Source organism: Myxocyprinus asiaticus, chromosome 40, assembly GCF_019703515.2.
Source record: "Myxocyprinus asiaticus isolate MX2 ecotype Aquarium Trade chromosome 40, UBuf_Myxa_2, whole genome shotgun sequence".
Classification (NCBI taxonomy): Eukaryota; Metazoa; Chordata; class Actinopteri; order Cypriniformes; family Catostomidae; genus Myxocyprinus; species Myxocyprinus asiaticus.
In genome coordinates, this window is record NC_059383.1 from 26,040,702 (window position 1) to 26,059,012 (window position 18,311).

An 18,311-nucleotide genomic window follows, 5' to 3' on the forward strand; every position below is an offset into this window, starting at 1 on the left:
CTAATCGATAATAAAATTTGTTGTCGATGATTTCCATTATCGATAATGATCAATTTTATCGATTAGTTGTTGCAGCCCTACTTGAGTAAATGATGACTTTTTTCATTATGGGGTATAACTATAAATTTGCTTTCATCCTGATATCTTAGCTGTGCAGCATTGAAGTGGATCGGTTGGAGCTCACCAGTGCTGTCTCCTGTGTCTGTGGGTGCTTGAAGTTGATGATCTCCAGAGCCAGACTTTTCTTCACTTTTGTCATGTCTGCCTCCCGTGCCGCCTGGAGCAGAGAGTGGCCCTTAAACTCATCTGGAAAAAAGAGAATATTTAGAGAGATGATGCAAGAAGCTCTGACAGAAGCCAGTGGAAGACATAATTCGTCAAGACAAAGCGTGAAAAAAAAGTAATTGAAGATTCACAGCTATAATGCAATCTGGCTTTATGGCAGCAAAAATTAGAGTCAGGATAACTACAATGTGCAACAGACCCATTTGACCTGATTTAATGAATTTCACGTATACCCACGTGCATTCAATTTGTTATGCTTTTGCGCACAGCACTCTGCACCAAGTGAGCACTGTTCCATCTAAATGTACATGTTCTCATGTTCACTGTTCTCCAAAGAGACTTTCAAAGGAGGAAAACTACAAGTGTTTGTCTCCTAAAATATACACTCGCACAGACTCCAACCCAAACACAAATCCCACAAAGGAAAATATTTAACAACAAATGTTTCTGTAAAAACTGCATCACTCCAGCGAACACTGGTAGAAGCCAGATGGAGAATTCACAGGCAAAATATTTAACAATATTGCCAGCCAACCTCATCAGCACACTGAGAATATTGAACTTTTAAAGCCATCTTTCTCTAAACCTTGAGGTATCTGTGTCAGTGCCAGGGAAGAATGTGTCAGGAACAATCAGAGCCATTCTGCTTATAACTTACAATTGCATACTGAAAGAGAGGAATGTGTTAAATGGGCTTTGATGCAACTTATGCTAAGCAATGTTGAAAGATCCTGGTCTATTGCCTTTACATTACTCTTATGCCTCAATGTTTTAGATGGTTTTAAAAAAAGCAGTAGGGCACTTGAAGCCATGCTAAAATGTAAATATAGTCATCATGACAAAAGGGATAGCATCAGTGCGTGTTGTGCCTAATAACACCCTAATAACAATATAGCACAGTCTCAAGTGCCTTTTTACTTTAATGAACAGTTACAGGGATACAAACGTTCAATAACCTTGTGTGACTCCGCATCCACGTGTGGATGTTGTATTTTGGCTTCGCTATACGCAACGCATAAATTAATTTAAACTGTCTGAATGCTGTTCTCAACACTCTACACTGACATTTTAAGGGTTAAACTTCTGGGGCACCGCGTCACGTGACAACATCATAACATCGATTTCCGTGAGGCACTCCTACGGGCACAGTGCCAACAAAAGTACCTCTGGTAATAAGAAACCTCTTTACGTTTTTTTGATTGTAACCTCTTTTGTTGTAAAGAGTATTGTCTCTAGTTTCGTTTGATATGGCGTTTAAAAAAATCCATTCATTTTTCGTGCGTCAGCGCGCTCATGAGTCTACATATGTGGAAAATGGGACCTTATTCCCTCAAAAGCTGAAAAAACATGTTATTTTGAATAACTTTCAACATTAACACATCTGTGAGTAATTTCGCCTCAGTTTAATATAAATTTTATTATATTTTGTATTTTTTATCTCTGTGCAATACAGTTCTATTCATTAACATTAGTAAATGCATTCCTATATATTTACTGTGCATTTTCACACTGAGAATCAATGTGTTCATCCAAAAGCTGAAAATAAAAGATGCTTTCAGAGGCTTCATGCAGCAAAGTGCATTTACTCCTAAAATCTGACCAAATGTTCAGGCAGCAGCTTATGTTTGGACCAATCAAAATGTCTGGCAGACATGGGACAATGATAATTAGTATATAGATTCAGAATTTTATAATGCAAAATTTTATTTTAACATGGTTGTCAGTGATTTGATGATGCTGGCCATTACTTTGAATAAGAAGTGTTTATTCAGCTTTACAGAAAATCAGCTGTAATGTCTATAACATCTCAAAAACATGAATAACCAACACTCCTGGAAAAAAGCTTTGTAAAGCTAGGTATTATTTAAAATTTCACAACTTAGTCCCACTGTTCACATATGTGGACATACAATTTTAGGAAAACTATTTTCACTAGAATGTTTATTTTTTGCCTGTTTAATAGGTGCAAATCAAAAAGGGAAACGGAAAATGGAAAATGCACACAGCAGTCATGCTCGGGTCTCAGGAGGATACAGCAGAAATGTGTCATTTCTGTGCCACTAGCATTACCAAGCAGCAAGTTTTCAAACAGATTCCAGAAAACACCCCCATCTAACCACCCCAAATTCACGCTATTGGATAAGCCAATGCTGCTGTGTCGGGCTTGATAGGCCACTTAACCAACAAAGGAATATTTTGATAGCACCACAGAGTCACAATTTTACACATTTATGGGGCTTTTCCACTGCACGGTACTGCTCGACTCGACTCTGCTCTGCTCGCTTTTTGGGGGTTTTCCACTGTGGATAGTACCTGGTACCTGATACTTTTTTCGTACCACCTCGGTCAAGGTTCCAAGCGAGCCGAGCCGACACTAAATGTGACGTCAAAACCCTGCAGATCACTGATTGGTCAGAGAGAATCATCACTACCAGAGTCACTGGATTTGCGACACGGGACATCAACCCGCTAGTTTTAAAGTTAGCAACAGTGACAGCAATATCATATGTTCATGCGACTTTTGAATTGTACAAAGAAATGGCTGTGCGCAAAACAACGCCGTGGTCAATAAACGAGGAACAGATGTTCCTCTCGTTAGCGACGAACGAAATGACGCGAAACGTAAATGTCTTTGAGGAAGTGTCTCAGCTGTTGGCAGCACACGGCTACCACCAGACCTATCTACCAACAGTGTAGGGAAAAGTTAAAAAAAAACTTAAGTGACTACAGAACCATCAAGGACCACAACAGCTGGATTGGTTCAAACAGAAGAAAGTGGAAGAGGTTTGACCAAATGGACGCTATCTATGGCAATAGACCAGCGAGCAATGGGAGGGAGTGCGCCCTGGCGTTGTTGGAGTCCACGATGGAGGATGGTATGTTTTGTTATGTTAACTCTATATTCTGCTTGAAAGCTTCACTTTATTTAGTTGACCAGCAACTGGAAAGCTTGCTTCTAAAACAAACAGGCCAATTTAACTGTTACACTTGTGTAAAATCACCATGTAACAACTGCTTTATGCAGCACAATGAGTTAGTAGCTAACAACTAGCGTTCGTGTTATTGTTTATGGTCAGTAATGTTTGTGTCGCGTTTAAGATGATGTCACGGCAGTAGAGGTGGCGCAACTATGACGATCAGCCTATAATCCCACCCACGTTGTGGCGGCACTAAACTGCAGTGGAAAAGCAAGCTCAGAAAAGTAAAGCGAGCAGAGTCGAGTCGAACCGTAACGTGCAGTGTAAAAGTGCCATTAGGTTATATCAGCCTACAAATGGTAATTTATCCCCGCTAATTCGCCTGGGGATCTACTTTTTTGTTGATTGTTGCACCAGTTCAAGAATGGCAACCTTTGTTTTCATGTTTAGGATACCTCTACCTTGCCAACTTTAAGTAGAAAAAGTGCTTATCGAGGCCAAGAAAAAGGTATACTCACAGGTAAGCCTCTCTTTGAGTTCTGGGGTCGGGGCCATATCCACTGCGCTCTTTCCATGGCAGTTGACCAGAGTGGGGTCGGCTCCGTGACTCAGAAGTAAGGAACACACTTCCACGCGATTCTTGGAGGCGGCCTCGTGCAAAGGGGTGAACTGCCAGAGGTCCATGGCATTGACGCATGCCCCATGCTACAGAAAAACATTCAGGGTGAAATGGGAGCTGGATCAAATAGCAGGAAGGGTCCCAGATTTATTTTCAGATATTTTGAGAACATAGTGCGGTTCTACTTGAGCAGCTACAGCAGTTTTAGAATCGATTATGGATTTCTATCTATGGGAGCCTGCTATGCACCAGGAACTGTGTTAATGGCACTGAGGAAAAATCATTTCTAAGACATTTTTAGAAAATGGCAGTTCTCCAGGAGGGATGAACAATAACTTGCACTCAGAGGCAAGGATAAACAGTATGAAGCGATTAAAACACCTCGAGCTGGAAATAAACTTTTAACTAACACTAGAGGATGACCGATAATGGATTATGTAGATACTGACAATTAAGGTGTGTAAGCTGACTTCCAATCGATATATTGAAAGAAAACATTAAATGTAACAATGTCTTTTTAATGTTTTTTTTAATTTATTTTTTTAATATAAACATTTTTCCAAAATAAACTCAATGTGTAACTTCAATTAGACCTCTAATTATTACACACAATAACAGTTCTCTGTTTATTCAGAGTCAGGCATGAATGAAATTATGACGATCTGTGGTTTAGCAAGTCAGATTTTAATTTGGTAACTACTTTAGGTCGCTTTGTCAAGTTAAAGATAGTGCACTAAACCTATTCTATAAACATACTGCATTTCTTGTGCAGCAACTAATAATAACTTAAACCATCTAATTTTACTAACTAAAAAATCTATATATACATTTTATTCTGCAAAAATGATCAAACTGACTATATAAAACACACAAACTGAAAGTGAGATGAGCCAGATAAAAGCTCCTGGGCAACAAGATCCAAATAAACAGCCTTGAGCAACTCCACTAATATAGAAACACAGAAGCACATTCACAATACAGCTGTGTATGATAAAAAGGATTCTTAATCGACTTTTTGATCATTGCACAGCACTGACTCATAGGGCTTAAGGAGATCTGGGGAGCTGCTGATATTGTGATAAGCTCTCCTAAAGGCAAGAGCATGCTGTGTTCAACTCTGCAGAGTATCAAACTCCAGACTTTGAGTCTGGAGACAGGTTGGCTGCTCTGCAGGGCTCTGTTGACCCAGCAAACACGGGAGAACACACCATCAGCATAGCCAAAGACTATAAAAACCAGATATGGAGCACTTGTATTAAAACGAATGCGAGAAATTAGACCAACAATATGGCAGGTGTAGAAAAGGAAGTACCACCTTACAGGTAAAAGTCACATTTTAGTAAACTCAAGATTTTTTATTCTTATTTTTTATTTATTTTTTGCATGATCTGAGCTAAAGCAGCACAATTTATGATACCATTATTGTCAGATTTTACTGCTTGTTTGAAATATGTTCTTTTATAGTAATTTTGACCAACCGTTTTGGAGATTTCAGTCTTTCCCCATTCAAGCAAATAGGAGCTGTACTTTTATGCCGCTTGTAACCATAGAAAAGAGCTGCTTGGGAGATCTTCCCAAGATGGCCACAGAGTGGACTGACTTGCCTTAAAAGTGACTATAAATATATATATATATATATATATATATATCAGTTGTGCTCAAAAGTTTGCATACCCTTGGAGAATTGGTAATATATGTACCATTTTTAAAGAAAACATGAGTGAGCAGGCAAAACACATTTCTTTTATTTCTTATGGGATTCATATTCAACTGTAGGTTATAACAGAATGGCACAATCATAAAACAAAACATGGCAACAAAGAAAAAAATTAAATGACCCCTGTTCAAAGGTCTGCATACCCTTAGTTCTTAATACTGTGTATTGCCCCCTTTAGCATCAATGACAGCGTGCAGTCTTTTGTAATAGTTGTCAAACAACCACAACCACACCGTCTTTTTCCAGAGCAGCCTGTATTTCTCCTGAGGTTACCTGTGGGTTTTTCTTTGTATCCCGAACAATTCTTCTGGCAGTTGTGGCTGAAATCTTTCTTGGTCTACCTGACCTTGGCTTGGTATCAAGAGATCCCCGAATTTTCCACTTCTTAAGTGATTGAACAGTACTGACTGGCATTTTCAAGGCTTTGAATATCTTTTTATATCCTTTTCCATCTTTATAAAGTTCCATTACCTTGTTATGCAGGTCTTTTGACAGTTCTTTTCTGCTCCCCATGGCTCAGTATCTAGCCTGCTCAGTGCATCCACATGAGAGCTAACAAACTCATTGACTATTTATACACAGACACTAATTGCAATTTAAAAAGCCACAGGTGTGGGAAATTAACCTTTAATTGCCATTTAAACCTGTGTGTGTCACCCTGTGTATCTGTAACAAGGCCAAACATTCAAGGGTATGTAAACTTTTGATCAGGGCCATTCTGTTATCATTATGATTTATAAAGGAGCCAAACAACTATGTGATAATAAATGGCTTCATATGATCACTATCCTTAAATAAAAGACAGTTTTTTTTCTGCATGATCAGTCATATTTTCAAAATCAATGCCAAAATTTCGCAATTTCTGCCAGGGTATGCAAACGTTTGAGCACAAATGTATGTATGTATGTATATATATATATATATATATATACAAACACACACAGATGCAATCGAAATTATTCAACCCCCCCAAGACAGTAAGGATTTACAAAGGAAAGCTTTTCTGATGACCCAGAATTTTTAAACTTTACATCTATATCAGTTGAGTGACACATTCAAAGTCATAGTGTGAATAAATAACCTAATATTTGTAAATAGCAGGACTTTTTAAAAATACAACCATGTCATAATTATTCATCCCCTATTGCATGTAGCTGTTTCTTAAATATGTAAGGCTATACAAGTAATTATTTTAAAACAAAATTAAGTCATCAATCTGCAATGGCACTTATTTAAGTTTTAAAATTTAAGTTTAGCGTTGTAAGCAAAAATGTATTTCTATGCAAAAAATTATTTCATTACACAAGAAAGGTCATGGCTAAAAGTACATTTCCAAGGCACTTCAATTTCCAATAGACAAAGTTGGCAGCACCATTCATCAATTTTTTAAATACGGTACAACAGCAACCTTCTTGGGGTGTGGAAGAAAGCAAAACTTCACCAAGGAAAATGTTGAGGTGCTTCCTGTAGCGCTTGTCGGTCACTTCTCACACACCTTACAGTCTAGCTGATCCCACAAAAGCTCAATGGGGTTAAGATCCATAACACTCTTTTCCAATTATCTGTTGTCCAATGTCTGTGTTTCTTTGCCCACTCTAACCTTTTCTTTTTGTTTTTCTGTGAAAAGTGGCTTTTTCTTTGCAATTCTTCCCATAAGGCCTGCACCCCTGAGTCTTCTCTTTACTGTTGTACATGAAACTGGTGTTGAGTGGGTAGAATTCAATGAAGCTGTCAGCTGAGGACATGCGAGTCGTCTATTTCTCAAACTAGAGACTCTGATGTACTTATCCTCTTGTTTAGTTGTACATCTGGTCTTCCACATCTCTTTCTGTCCTTGTTAGCGCCAGTTGGCCTTTGTCTTTGAAGACTGTAATGTAAACCTTTGTACGAAATCTTCAGTTTTTTGACAATTTCAAGCATTGTATAGCCTTCATTCCTCAAAACAATGATTGACTGATGAGTTTCTAGAGAAAGCTGTTACTTTTTTGCCATATTTGACCTAATATTAAGAAAAATATTTGACCACAAATAACTTTTTTCAAATAGTGATGGTGCGTTTTTTTTTTACATCAGTAATGTCCTGACTATACTTTGTGATCAGCCGAATGCCACTTTGGTGAATTAAAGTACCAATTTCCTTCCGAAAAAGCAAAATCTGTACATTATTCCTAACTTTTGGCTGCCAGTGTATATATAAAAATTACATTTATTTTTCTCGCCCCAGTGGCAATGAGTTTTTTTTTTTTTTTTCTTTTAAGCATAAACCTCACAAATTTGGTCCGGTTTCTCTGACAATAGTTTTTTTGCTTCATAAAAATTTTATTTTTAATTTTATTTTAAGGAGGTTTAGATATTTTTAATGGGGGGAAAAAGACGTATTTTGGAGTGTATGTAGGTAACACCAATATACAAACACACAAACAGAGGTTTCTGTTCTAACCTTTAGCAGCAGTTCTGTAACCTCATAGTGTCCATATGAGCAGGCATTGTGTAGAGGAACAAGACCACTAGGGATTAAAAGAGAAAAATCACAAATATTGTTACTTTATTTATATGCAAAATGTGCTCTTCTGACAACTAATATCTGGCCAAAAGCAGACCAAACTAATGAATGCGGCCAGCATTAAGGAAATTCTGAAACAGTTCCGTCTTTATCTGTACATATTTTAGGTAAGAAAGAGAAAAACACAAGCAGACCTACCCTTTATCTTTAGCGTGAACATCAGCTCCATGTTGGAGAAGCAGCTGAACTATTCGGACTCTGTTGTATCCAGCTGCCAGATGTAATGGAGTGGACTACAAGAGAAAACAGAGCAATGACAATTATGACCAAAAAAAACAAAAAAAAAACGTACACAGATCCTGCAAGATATCACAACATCTCTCTGTGAAACAGTATCAAGAAGCTGCTTTCTCTCCTTTTCACATCTTACAAAGTATTAGCATAACTTTTTTCCATCTTTTCTGATATCAGGCTGCCTTGGGACCAAAGGAGGTCTTGGTTTGTCGAACATGTGAGGAAAATAAACCCAAACCCATGTTCCTCTCCTCCAGGAAGAGCTGGACTCATGACTGAACATTGCCGTGAGGAAGTCACACTTCATTGCAGCTCTGCAGTTTGTTGAACCGTCTGACAATCCAACACTGTAGGTCTATCCCACTGAGACATTTGGACTCCAAGTATCAAAATACAGGCTTACGTGATAAGGATATGGTACTCAACACTATATATTTGTGTTAAGGAGGACACAGGTGGGTATAACAACAGCTCCCATAACACAGAGCAATCATTCCAAAAATTCACATCACCCATATGTTGACGATGACATCTTTATGATCTGTATTTGTTACAAGCGCTAAAGACAGTGGCTGATATTTGTGTCAAGCCGACAACAATGAAAGAAAATTATTAAAATTAAAAGACATACTGATGGCTGGAAACAATAATAAACACTTGCTCAAACGTCAAATGAGAACGTTACTTCAAGGTACAGTTCATTTATATTTATATGGTTATTTATATAACCAGCAGCCATCTCACCCTGTAGCTCTAGACTGGTAACCCACTGAAGCTAAGCAGGGTTGAGCCTGGTCAGTACCTGGATGGGAGACCTCCTGGGGAAAACTAAGGATGCTGCTGGAAGAGGTGTTAGTGAGGCCAGCAGGGAGTGCTCACCCTGCAGTCTGTGTGAGTCCTAACACCCCAGTGTAGTGACGGGAGCACTATACTGTAAAAAGGCACTGTCCTTTGGATGAGACGTTAAACCGAGGTCCTGACTCTCTGTGGTCATTAAAAATCCCAGGGCACGGGGCCTGGGTAGCTCAGTGGTAAAAACGCTGGCTACCACCCCTGGAGTTCGCTAGTTCGAATCCCAGGGCGTGCTGAGTGACTCCAGCCAGGTCTCCTAAGCAACCAAATTGGCCCGGTTGCTAGGGAGGGTAGAGTCATATGGGGTAACCTCCTCGTGATCGCTATAATGTGGTTCGTTCTCGGTGGGGCACGTGGTGAGTTAAGCGTGGTTGCCGCGGTGGATGGCATGAAGCCTCCACACGTGTTATGTCTCTGTGGCAACGCGCTCAACAAGCCACGTGATAAGATGCGTGGGTTGACGATCTCAGACGCGGAGGCAACTGGGATTCGTCCTCCGCCACCCGGACTGAGGCAAATCACTACACGACCACGAGGACTTAAAAGCACATTGGGAATTGGGCATTCCAAATTGGGAGAAAAAGGGGAAAAAAAATCAACAAAAACAAAAATGTAAAAAAAATCCCAGGGCACTTCTCGTAAAGATTAGGGGTGTAACCCCGGTGTCCTGGCCAAATTCCCCCCCATTGGCCCTTATCCAACAATCCCCATCCCTGAATTGGCTATATAACTCTACTCTCTCCTCTCCACTAACAGCTGGTCTGTGGTGAGCGTACTGGCGCACTATAGCTGCAGTCGCATCATCCAGGTGGATGCTGCACACTGGTGGTGGGTGAGGAGAGTCCCCTGTTCACTGTGTAAAATGCTTTGAGAAAAAGTGGTATATAAATATAACATTCATTCATTCATTCACCTAAAAATGAAAATGATTTCATTGTTTAATCACCTTCATGTTTCTCCAATCCCATATGACTTACACTTGAGATGTTAGGCAGAAGGTCAGTCTCAGACATCATTCACTTGCATTATATCTTTTTTCCATTTTCCAAATGAATGGTAACTGAGGCTTTCATTCAGCCTAACATATCCTGTTGTGTTCCATATAAGAACAAAAAGAGTCATGGGATGAGTAAATCATGACGGATTTTTGTTGTTGTTGTTGTTGTTTGTTTTGTTTTTTTTGGGGGGGGGGGGGGGGGGGATATACCTTTAACTTTCAAATGTCAAGCATTCATGCATTCAAGAACAACACACAAAAACAAAAGATGCTAAGTCAATCAAATACAATCAAAATGAAATGAGAATCAGAAGGCACAAACAAATCACACCTTCAAAGAAGTCTCTACTGAAATGCAAAAAGGTAAACATCAGTAAACAATCAATCACAGTGTATCGATGTGAGCAAAGCACAATGCGCAAACTCCATGTTTTCTTGCACTGTCTCCTGCTATGAACATGGATCATTCCCCATACAGCTGAAAACACAATGAAAAATCTATCCAAAAGAAATGGGAAAGTTTCGAGTTGCGTCCTTCTACGCGTCCTTCTATTACAAAATAATGATAGACAATATGCAGTGACAAGCTTTTGTAGACATGCACAAGACTTTGGAAGATGTAAAAGACAAGAAACCAACCAAATAAAAGTTCTTGTGGAGGTAAATTAGAGTTCACTTAACAAGCGGGTGATATTCTCCTCTTTAGAACAGAGGGTCCACACCAGGATTTAACCCCAAACCTTCACCCCGATCTATTGCATTCCCATAGCTGCAGTGTGTAAATGAAGAATGACCAAATCAAATCCACAATGTGAAAGGTTTTAGAATTAGCAAACCGATGAATATAATGTAAAATAAAGAAAAGAAAAACAACAATTAAATCAAAATGAGTGCAAGCAAGCTCAGACTTTTAGCGAAAAACAACTTACCAGCATTTTTTGAGATGTCAACTGATAGATAATGTCGCCAGAATGACAAAAACAAAACAAAAACAAACATACAAACAAAAACAAAAAAAACACAAATAATGAGAAAATGATAGCAATACATTATTCTGGCACATCCTGTTATGATTTCTTGTCTTTTGTAAAATAACTTATTGGACATATGGCTCTTTGTCATTAAACTCAAATGTGCAAAGCGCCTGCAGACAGAGAATGGCAGCACCGCATGGTGACGGCGACTGCAATGACTTTTCAACACTGCAAGAAAATGTGAACTGAGTGAGCCTACAGTCTATCATTCTTTTTACTCTCTGGGGAGTTTGGGCTGTCTTGATAGAAGAGTTGGTGCCGATTCAGTGGCACTCAACCAAAACTAATTTCAGGCGGATGTGACTGAGAGGCCGCACAGGTGCTGCCGGCTTCTGTGATTCATCCTGTGGCAGAACACTGTGGTCTGCTGAAGTGTGCTTAGATTGTCCGAAATTTACAAAATAAGCCTTTCCTTACAGGTATCAGATTGAACAAAGGCTAAATTCATTGGAACAGGGCAGACGATACTAAATCATGGCTCAAACAGTAATTTCACAGCTACTTTGCCGAGTAATATTTGTAATACTTTTTGCTGAGTAACTAGCGTGAGTTTGTTTTCCTGTGCACGCCGTGAATGTGAGAGAGGGAAGAAGCACATGCAGCCTGAGGTGAAATGAAACTTTGTATCTGCACCACAAATCCTCTTTTTTAAATAATATTTGTATTATTAATTATATTTAAAATGTGTGTGCAACATTAATATGACAGTAATTAAGAGCAGCCTCTGTAAAAATATAAAGCCAAACGTGCATGTGTAAAAATTTTAAACAGTTTAATAGGCAATAATATTAACAGACTAGTAATTACAGTGTCGACTAGCAGCATAAGAACCGTTTAGTCAACTAGTTGACTAGTCTCGCACATCCCTAATAGACGCATCCTTAAAAAAGCCCTTATAAAAAGTATAAGTCTCTATATAAGTCTAATTCAATTGCAAAATGGATCACTGTGAACTATAGGCCACAGACAGGTTTATGTTAAAATTATACAGAAACAAACATTATCGATCCTTCTAAAGCCAATTTTTTTATTGCCTAATCAATGCTTTACTCGTCTGGCACAATATGTAATGTATTTTAATTAATTAATTATGTTATATGAATTACTATATTTATTATATGTTTATATAACAATTTATGATTATTTAATTATTATTTAATTATTTTAATTTGGGGGCTTTTCTCTAAAAATTTTGATATATGTGATTCATTACAATTCATTTTATTAACTAATGATCGGCATATCATGTAATAAAACAGTAAAAACATGTAAAGGTAAATAGAAAGATTTTTTTTGGGCTTGATTTGTTATAATGTGTACTTGCTAGCTAGTGCTTCAATCCCTTGCAGATGAACATTTAGAATGTTCTTGCTTGCCATCTGTTGACCATGGAAACACGTGCAAAAACACTTTGTAAGGCTGCAATGGATAAAAGCATTTGCCACATGTCTTAAATTTAAATTTGACCTATTTTAAATAACAAAAACAATGTAAAAACAGGAACGCTCATGCAGTTTTGCTCTATACTCAAGTTTGCTTTAAATGGGGATTACTTGCTCAACTAATTTAAACAAAACTCAAGTTCGTGCTATAAAACAGATTATATTTGCAATCTCATTTTGCCCCACATATATACTATCAAGGTAATTCCGACATATGACACTTGTGTAATCAGATACTGGGCTCATGATGAAGACTGGAATGAATATTAATTTATCATACTGATGTTCTGACTTGTCTGTTCATTGTTTCTACTACCTAGAAAGCACTTACTTCAAATCACAATAACAGTCAAAATAAAAGGGCCTAAGATTTACCCTTGGGGTTCACCTAGTTAATTTACCTGGTTGGCAATGTTTATTTGACAATATCTGGCTGTGAGCGCAAACGGAATCTCGCATATGCAATGAATGATGAGGCTGGATCACCATGGCGACACAGTCATATAGTAGCCATGGCTACGCTCAATCACTTTGGCCCCTCCTGCCAATCTGTCCACCATACAGAAAGCAGGCAGGGCTAACAGGAAACATACGTCCTGCAGAAGACACACACATCCTAGTGTGCTCTCTGCAAAATCAAATGTAAAAAGAAAATTCAAATTGAAGCTTAACTGTACGCTATTTAATCTCTCACAAATCCTCCATAAATATTTTGATGGATACAGCCAGATACACCACAGCAGCATCACTGTCTCACTCAAGAGCTGTTCCTACTGAATCAGACAAGATGAATGTGTTGCCTAAAGATGTAGGGTTTGAAATGTTTAAAACAGAAGAATGCTACAATCTTTTCTTTGTTTCAGAGGAACAGAGCTTAAATCCTGAAACTAAAGCATTGTTCCAAAACCTAGTAAGCTACAGTACATTGCTGGCTACAGTCTACATAGGGAGCTGCCTCCCAAGGCAGCATCCTAACCATATTGGCATATCATAAGTGACTAATTTTGGATGCTTTACATAGGCTGCATCTCTGCGTGCCACACAAACAGCACTCAAAATGGGAGACTTGCAAGATATTTTAATAGAGATGTCATCTTTAATGATGATGCAACACTCTAACAAGTAAAAAATAAAAAAAAATAAAAAATAAAAAAGGCACAGAACAAATATTTGGTAAAATAATTTTTTAAAGGAATGTTCTAGGTTCAATACATGCTAGCTCAATTAACAGCATTTACAGGCGCTTTGCACATTTCCACAAAGAGACAACTTCTCCTTGTTACTTTATTTAAAAAAAAAATATATATATATAATAATAATAAAAATTAAAAAAAAAAAATCACTGTAAGGTACTAACAGTATTATAACCTCATTGTCATGAGAACAAAACCCTGTAATCCTGACAAGGTAAGTGACTATCACACTAAAACCATGTTAGCATACAATATATTATGTTTACTTCTTGTGGCTATGCTTTTGAAACTGTGTATTTTAACGTTTATGGACTGGCCGCATTCACTTGCATTGTAAGTGCCTTACTGTAACTGCTATCTTTTCATAAACAAGAGGCAAGTCAAATTTTTATTTTGGTTATCAATATTATGCCACAAAAGCTTTTGAAAAAGCTTAACTGGTTTTAAACATTTATTTAATAGAATATCATTCCAAACCTGTATGACTTCTTCCGTGGAACACCAAAGGCCTCTCCTTTGCAGAATGTCTGAGCTTTTCTCTTTCATACAATGCAATTGACAGGGACCAAGGTCTGTTTAGCCCCGTAAAACAACATAAGTAGTCCATGTGACTTATGCGCTATATTCCAAGTCTTCCGAAGCCATATTACACCTTTCATTGTATGAGGAAAAAAAAGCTTGAACTAAATGTAAATACTTTTGTGTTCCACAGAAGAAATTCATACAGTTTTGAAACATATGAGGGTGAGTAAATCATGACAATCTTCATTTTTGGTTCAAATATTTAAGTGGGTAAAGTTTTAGATATAGAGAGGAACAGCAAGAACTTTTGAGTAAATACAAGCAAACAAAAGGAAAATCTCTGCAAACGATTAAAAAGACTGAAATGGTTTTGTGCTTCTCACAGTTTAAATCTGCTGCTGGTCCTGACTTTATAAACATTAGATAGACTGCTTACAAACCCAGACAATGCCCAAACCAGACACCTAAACCCCAACTTCTTTCTAATGCGTAACAGTGACTCACGGCTCCACTGTCATAAAAAAAAATAAAATAACACTGAATTTCAAAAACAGAAAGACATTCAACAAAAGTGGATGGAGAGAAAGCTAATAAGCACTGAAAATGTTCTGTGTATTATGTTTGTCTTCAGGATAGAAATATCCCTTTGTCTGCATTTCTTCCCCCTTGCCTTGCCATGAAGGAATTGTGACCTGTAACCATGTCAACGGTGAGTGCTTCTCAACAGCTGTTGCCATGACTGCAGTACATGCTATAACTAGCGTGAAATCTGCGGATGGAGCCTTTAAAAACAGTGTGTTGCTTGGCTAGGTAACCCTTTAGTGCACTTCCATTAGTGCAGATTTACACCCAAGAGTGTAGAGGGTTGACGGTCTCTTCCGTCCCCATGCTACCTTAAAGTAAACACCCAGTCCAGAGCGAGGAGTCATACTAGCTGGCAAAACAACAAGAAGGGCCTACCAGGCACACTAATGCCATTATACACTGAGTGGATCAATAAGAAATTACCACTCTACCAGGCCTTCTGACGTCGCACTGCAAAATGCGGAAAATATAGTTTGGTGCTCCCACTATCTCCTAAAGGGCTTCTTACAAATCAAATCAAATCTTTAAAATCTGCACTATCTTTAAAGACTCCATGAAATCAAAATGAGAATTGTGTTTAAATCCATGTCTGTTAGTTTTGAAAGATCCTAAACATTTAAAAAAAATCTTTTAGATAGAGATGCACCAATGTATCAGCCAAACAAAGGTATCAGAGACATCTGATATGTGTCGGACAATTAGCCTACAACACGTGCTGTGAGAAAAAAAATATCTCGTGTGGAATAACTAGTTTGAATTGGGTGACAATGACAGCAGATTTATGTTTGTAAGTTTAGCACTGCTATAATTTCATGAGCTGAAACTAGAGTTAAAACTTTTTGATCACTCACCTTAAAGCTCAACATAGCAAGGAATATGACGAGTTTGTAAAAGCTAAAGCGGAGAGACTTTATCATACAGAATTTAGTTAATGTGAGGTAAGACCATAAAAAAAAAAAAAAAAAAAACGTACTAATCTATTGTGAGTTTAACAAGAGGCTATTCAGAATTCAGTATATGTGAGTTAACCTGTGTTTTGTTTCAGTGTTTATGTTATAACAGATCAGTTATTCTGAAACATGGAAGACACAGAGACAGAGAATAAAGTTATTTACATTTCTTTCACAGTTCTGTAATTAATTTTCAGTGATTTGAAACAAAGCAGAATAAAAAAAGCAAAACTTAAAATTAACTTAAAACTATCGGTATCGGCAAATGTCGACTTTCGGTATCGGCACATATATTTTGTATAGATGCATCCCTGCATTTAGCAGAAATTCACATTTAATATTTACAATCTTTCTCTTCCGGGAAAACAGACTGATAATATTGATGACTCATACTGCACCAACTCATTTTGTCCAATCAAATGCTCTCTAGAATGAGAATGTCCCTCCCCCATTACCACCTACATCTGTTTAACAATAACAAGTAGCAAATCATGTTCATAGCTGTGACGTAAACTAACAGCTGTTGGCAATGTAAAAAATAAAGGGACAAGTCCTTTGATGTGAACCGCCACAACTACCTCTTTCAACAGAATATGTCAACACAAGAAAGAAAACTGCACTTGTCAAGTGATTTCATGGATTTCATGGTTTCTCCATCCTATCACAACATTGCCCCCCCCCATTAAAGGTGGTCCCAATGGAGTACAGAAAGCGTTAACGACCAGCATGTCCGGCGGGATGCTATTTCAAATCGTGTTGTCAAGGGCTCAAGCATTCCCTGGAGTCCATTGCTGGATAGCAGAGACAAATAGTCATGTGTGATAATTAAGTGCAATAACTCTGTGTGCACAAGAGTATGACAGAGAGAGAAAGAGATAAAGGCAGACGAGAAAACACATACGGAGTAGCACTGTTCCTTCCACTCAAACAGACACCAAATATTTCTTAATCTCTAGAAATATGGAAATTAAGCCAAAAAAGTGACTGAATTAACATTCTCTACAGCAACCACTGCACAGATTGCACAGTGTTTGTTTTATCTCAGCCTGCATAACGAAGCTGCCTCAACTTGATACCTTATCAAAGATGGCAAAGCACATTGTGTCTCGTTCATTTTACAGCCTAAAGAAAAAATAACCGCAGCGCTTCAGGTGATGACAAGTTTAACTGAAAGGTAACGGCAACACTGTCAGGATGTTTGTGCATACACTATATAATTGCTTGAGCCTTATTTCCATGCCAACATACTAGTAAATGTTATTCGGTGTGTTGTGAATCTTCCTATCTCTGTGATTTCTTAAGTAGACTGTGCTCTCGAAACCGAAGTAATATGTTAAATATGTTAAAGCAAATGTTATCACACCAAAAAACAGCTCCATTTCACAATCTTGCCCAGAACAATTATGACGCACTCAATGGATCAATAGAGAACTATGTACTGATATAGATGAGAATGTGTCTTGGCTAATACCATTGATGAAGGTATTTATTATGAGGTTTAGCTAAGAGACACCAAAAAGCCAGAAGATATTTAGTTATAAAAAAATAAAAAAATAAAAAATAAAAAAGGAGTTATACAACCAATGAAGCATCCCAGTGCATTTTTATGAAATATCAGCACTCTTGGAACGCCGCTTGTCCAATCAAATTACAGAACCGGAACTAATTGTTGTATAATGCCTGTGAGCAATTCCTCTAAATGAAAGTGGAATATAAAGGGTGATGTTGGGCATTTCAAAGACGATCAGATGATACTGGCTATGAATGCATCATTGAGAGCAAAATAAAAAAATTATACAAGCTTGGCTGTGTCACATTAAAGGTTCCGGCAGGTTGTGGAACTGACTACATCGTATACCTAACACATAATAGAGCCTATCTCAAACTTAATCTGAGAAAAAAGCAAGCAAGAAAAAAAGAAAGAATGGGGGAGAAAGAAAATGAAACGGTCAATTGTTCACCGTGGCACAATTTTGACATGAATAATAGGATCTGCAGTAGGCATTCGGTAAGCGATTGTTTTTCCCAGAGCTCCTGTAGAAGGCATCTAGATAATGCGCTTCAGTGTGCTGTGTTATTAACGTCCTGCACTTCAGAGCTTCATCATTTTCAGGCCTGGACCGTGGCAAATTCACACACTCTGGAGTACACTTAAACTCTCTCCGGCAATCTTACACAGGCACGCAAAGCATGGCTTTCAGTCTGTGTTCTGAGGCATCCTCTAAAACCAGCATGGCACCGATAAATTACGCTCTACCACAGGAAACCAAGAGAGATTATGTTATTCATCTCGGCTTTGATTTTACATAGATTTCTGAGGTCAGTGGAGAACATGTGGTATCTGATCAACACAATTAAAACACATAAAAAGGTAATGGGCTAATCAGGGTCATTTTTTCA

At 38.0% G+C, this 18,311-nt stretch overlaps 1 protein-coding gene across 5 annotated transcripts in view; it reads right to left on the bottom strand.

Annotated features, from left to right (window-relative positions):
* Nucleotides 1-18,311, bottom strand: part of LOC127431296 (poly [ADP-ribose] polymerase tankyrase-1) — a 158,373-nt gene that overhangs the window by 44,242 nt on the left and 95,820 nt on the right. For 3 of the 5 annotated variants that reach the window (XM_051681678.1, XM_051681680.1, XM_051681677.1), the window contains exons 6-10: nt 11,115-11,135; nt 8,241-8,335; nt 7,980-8,046; nt 3,722-3,908; nt 185-306 (exon numbers count right to left, since the gene is read on the bottom strand). In XM_051681678.1, the coding sequence (XP_051537638.1) occupies nt 185-306; nt 3,722-3,908; nt 7,980-8,046; nt 8,241-8,335; nt 11,115-11,135 (492 nt within the window). The remainder of the gene's footprint in view (nt 1-184; nt 307-3,721; nt 3,909-7,979; nt 8,047-8,240; nt 8,336-11,114; nt 11,136-18,311) is intronic. The other 2 variants (XM_051681681.1, XM_051681679.1) reach the window with 1 other exon arrangement.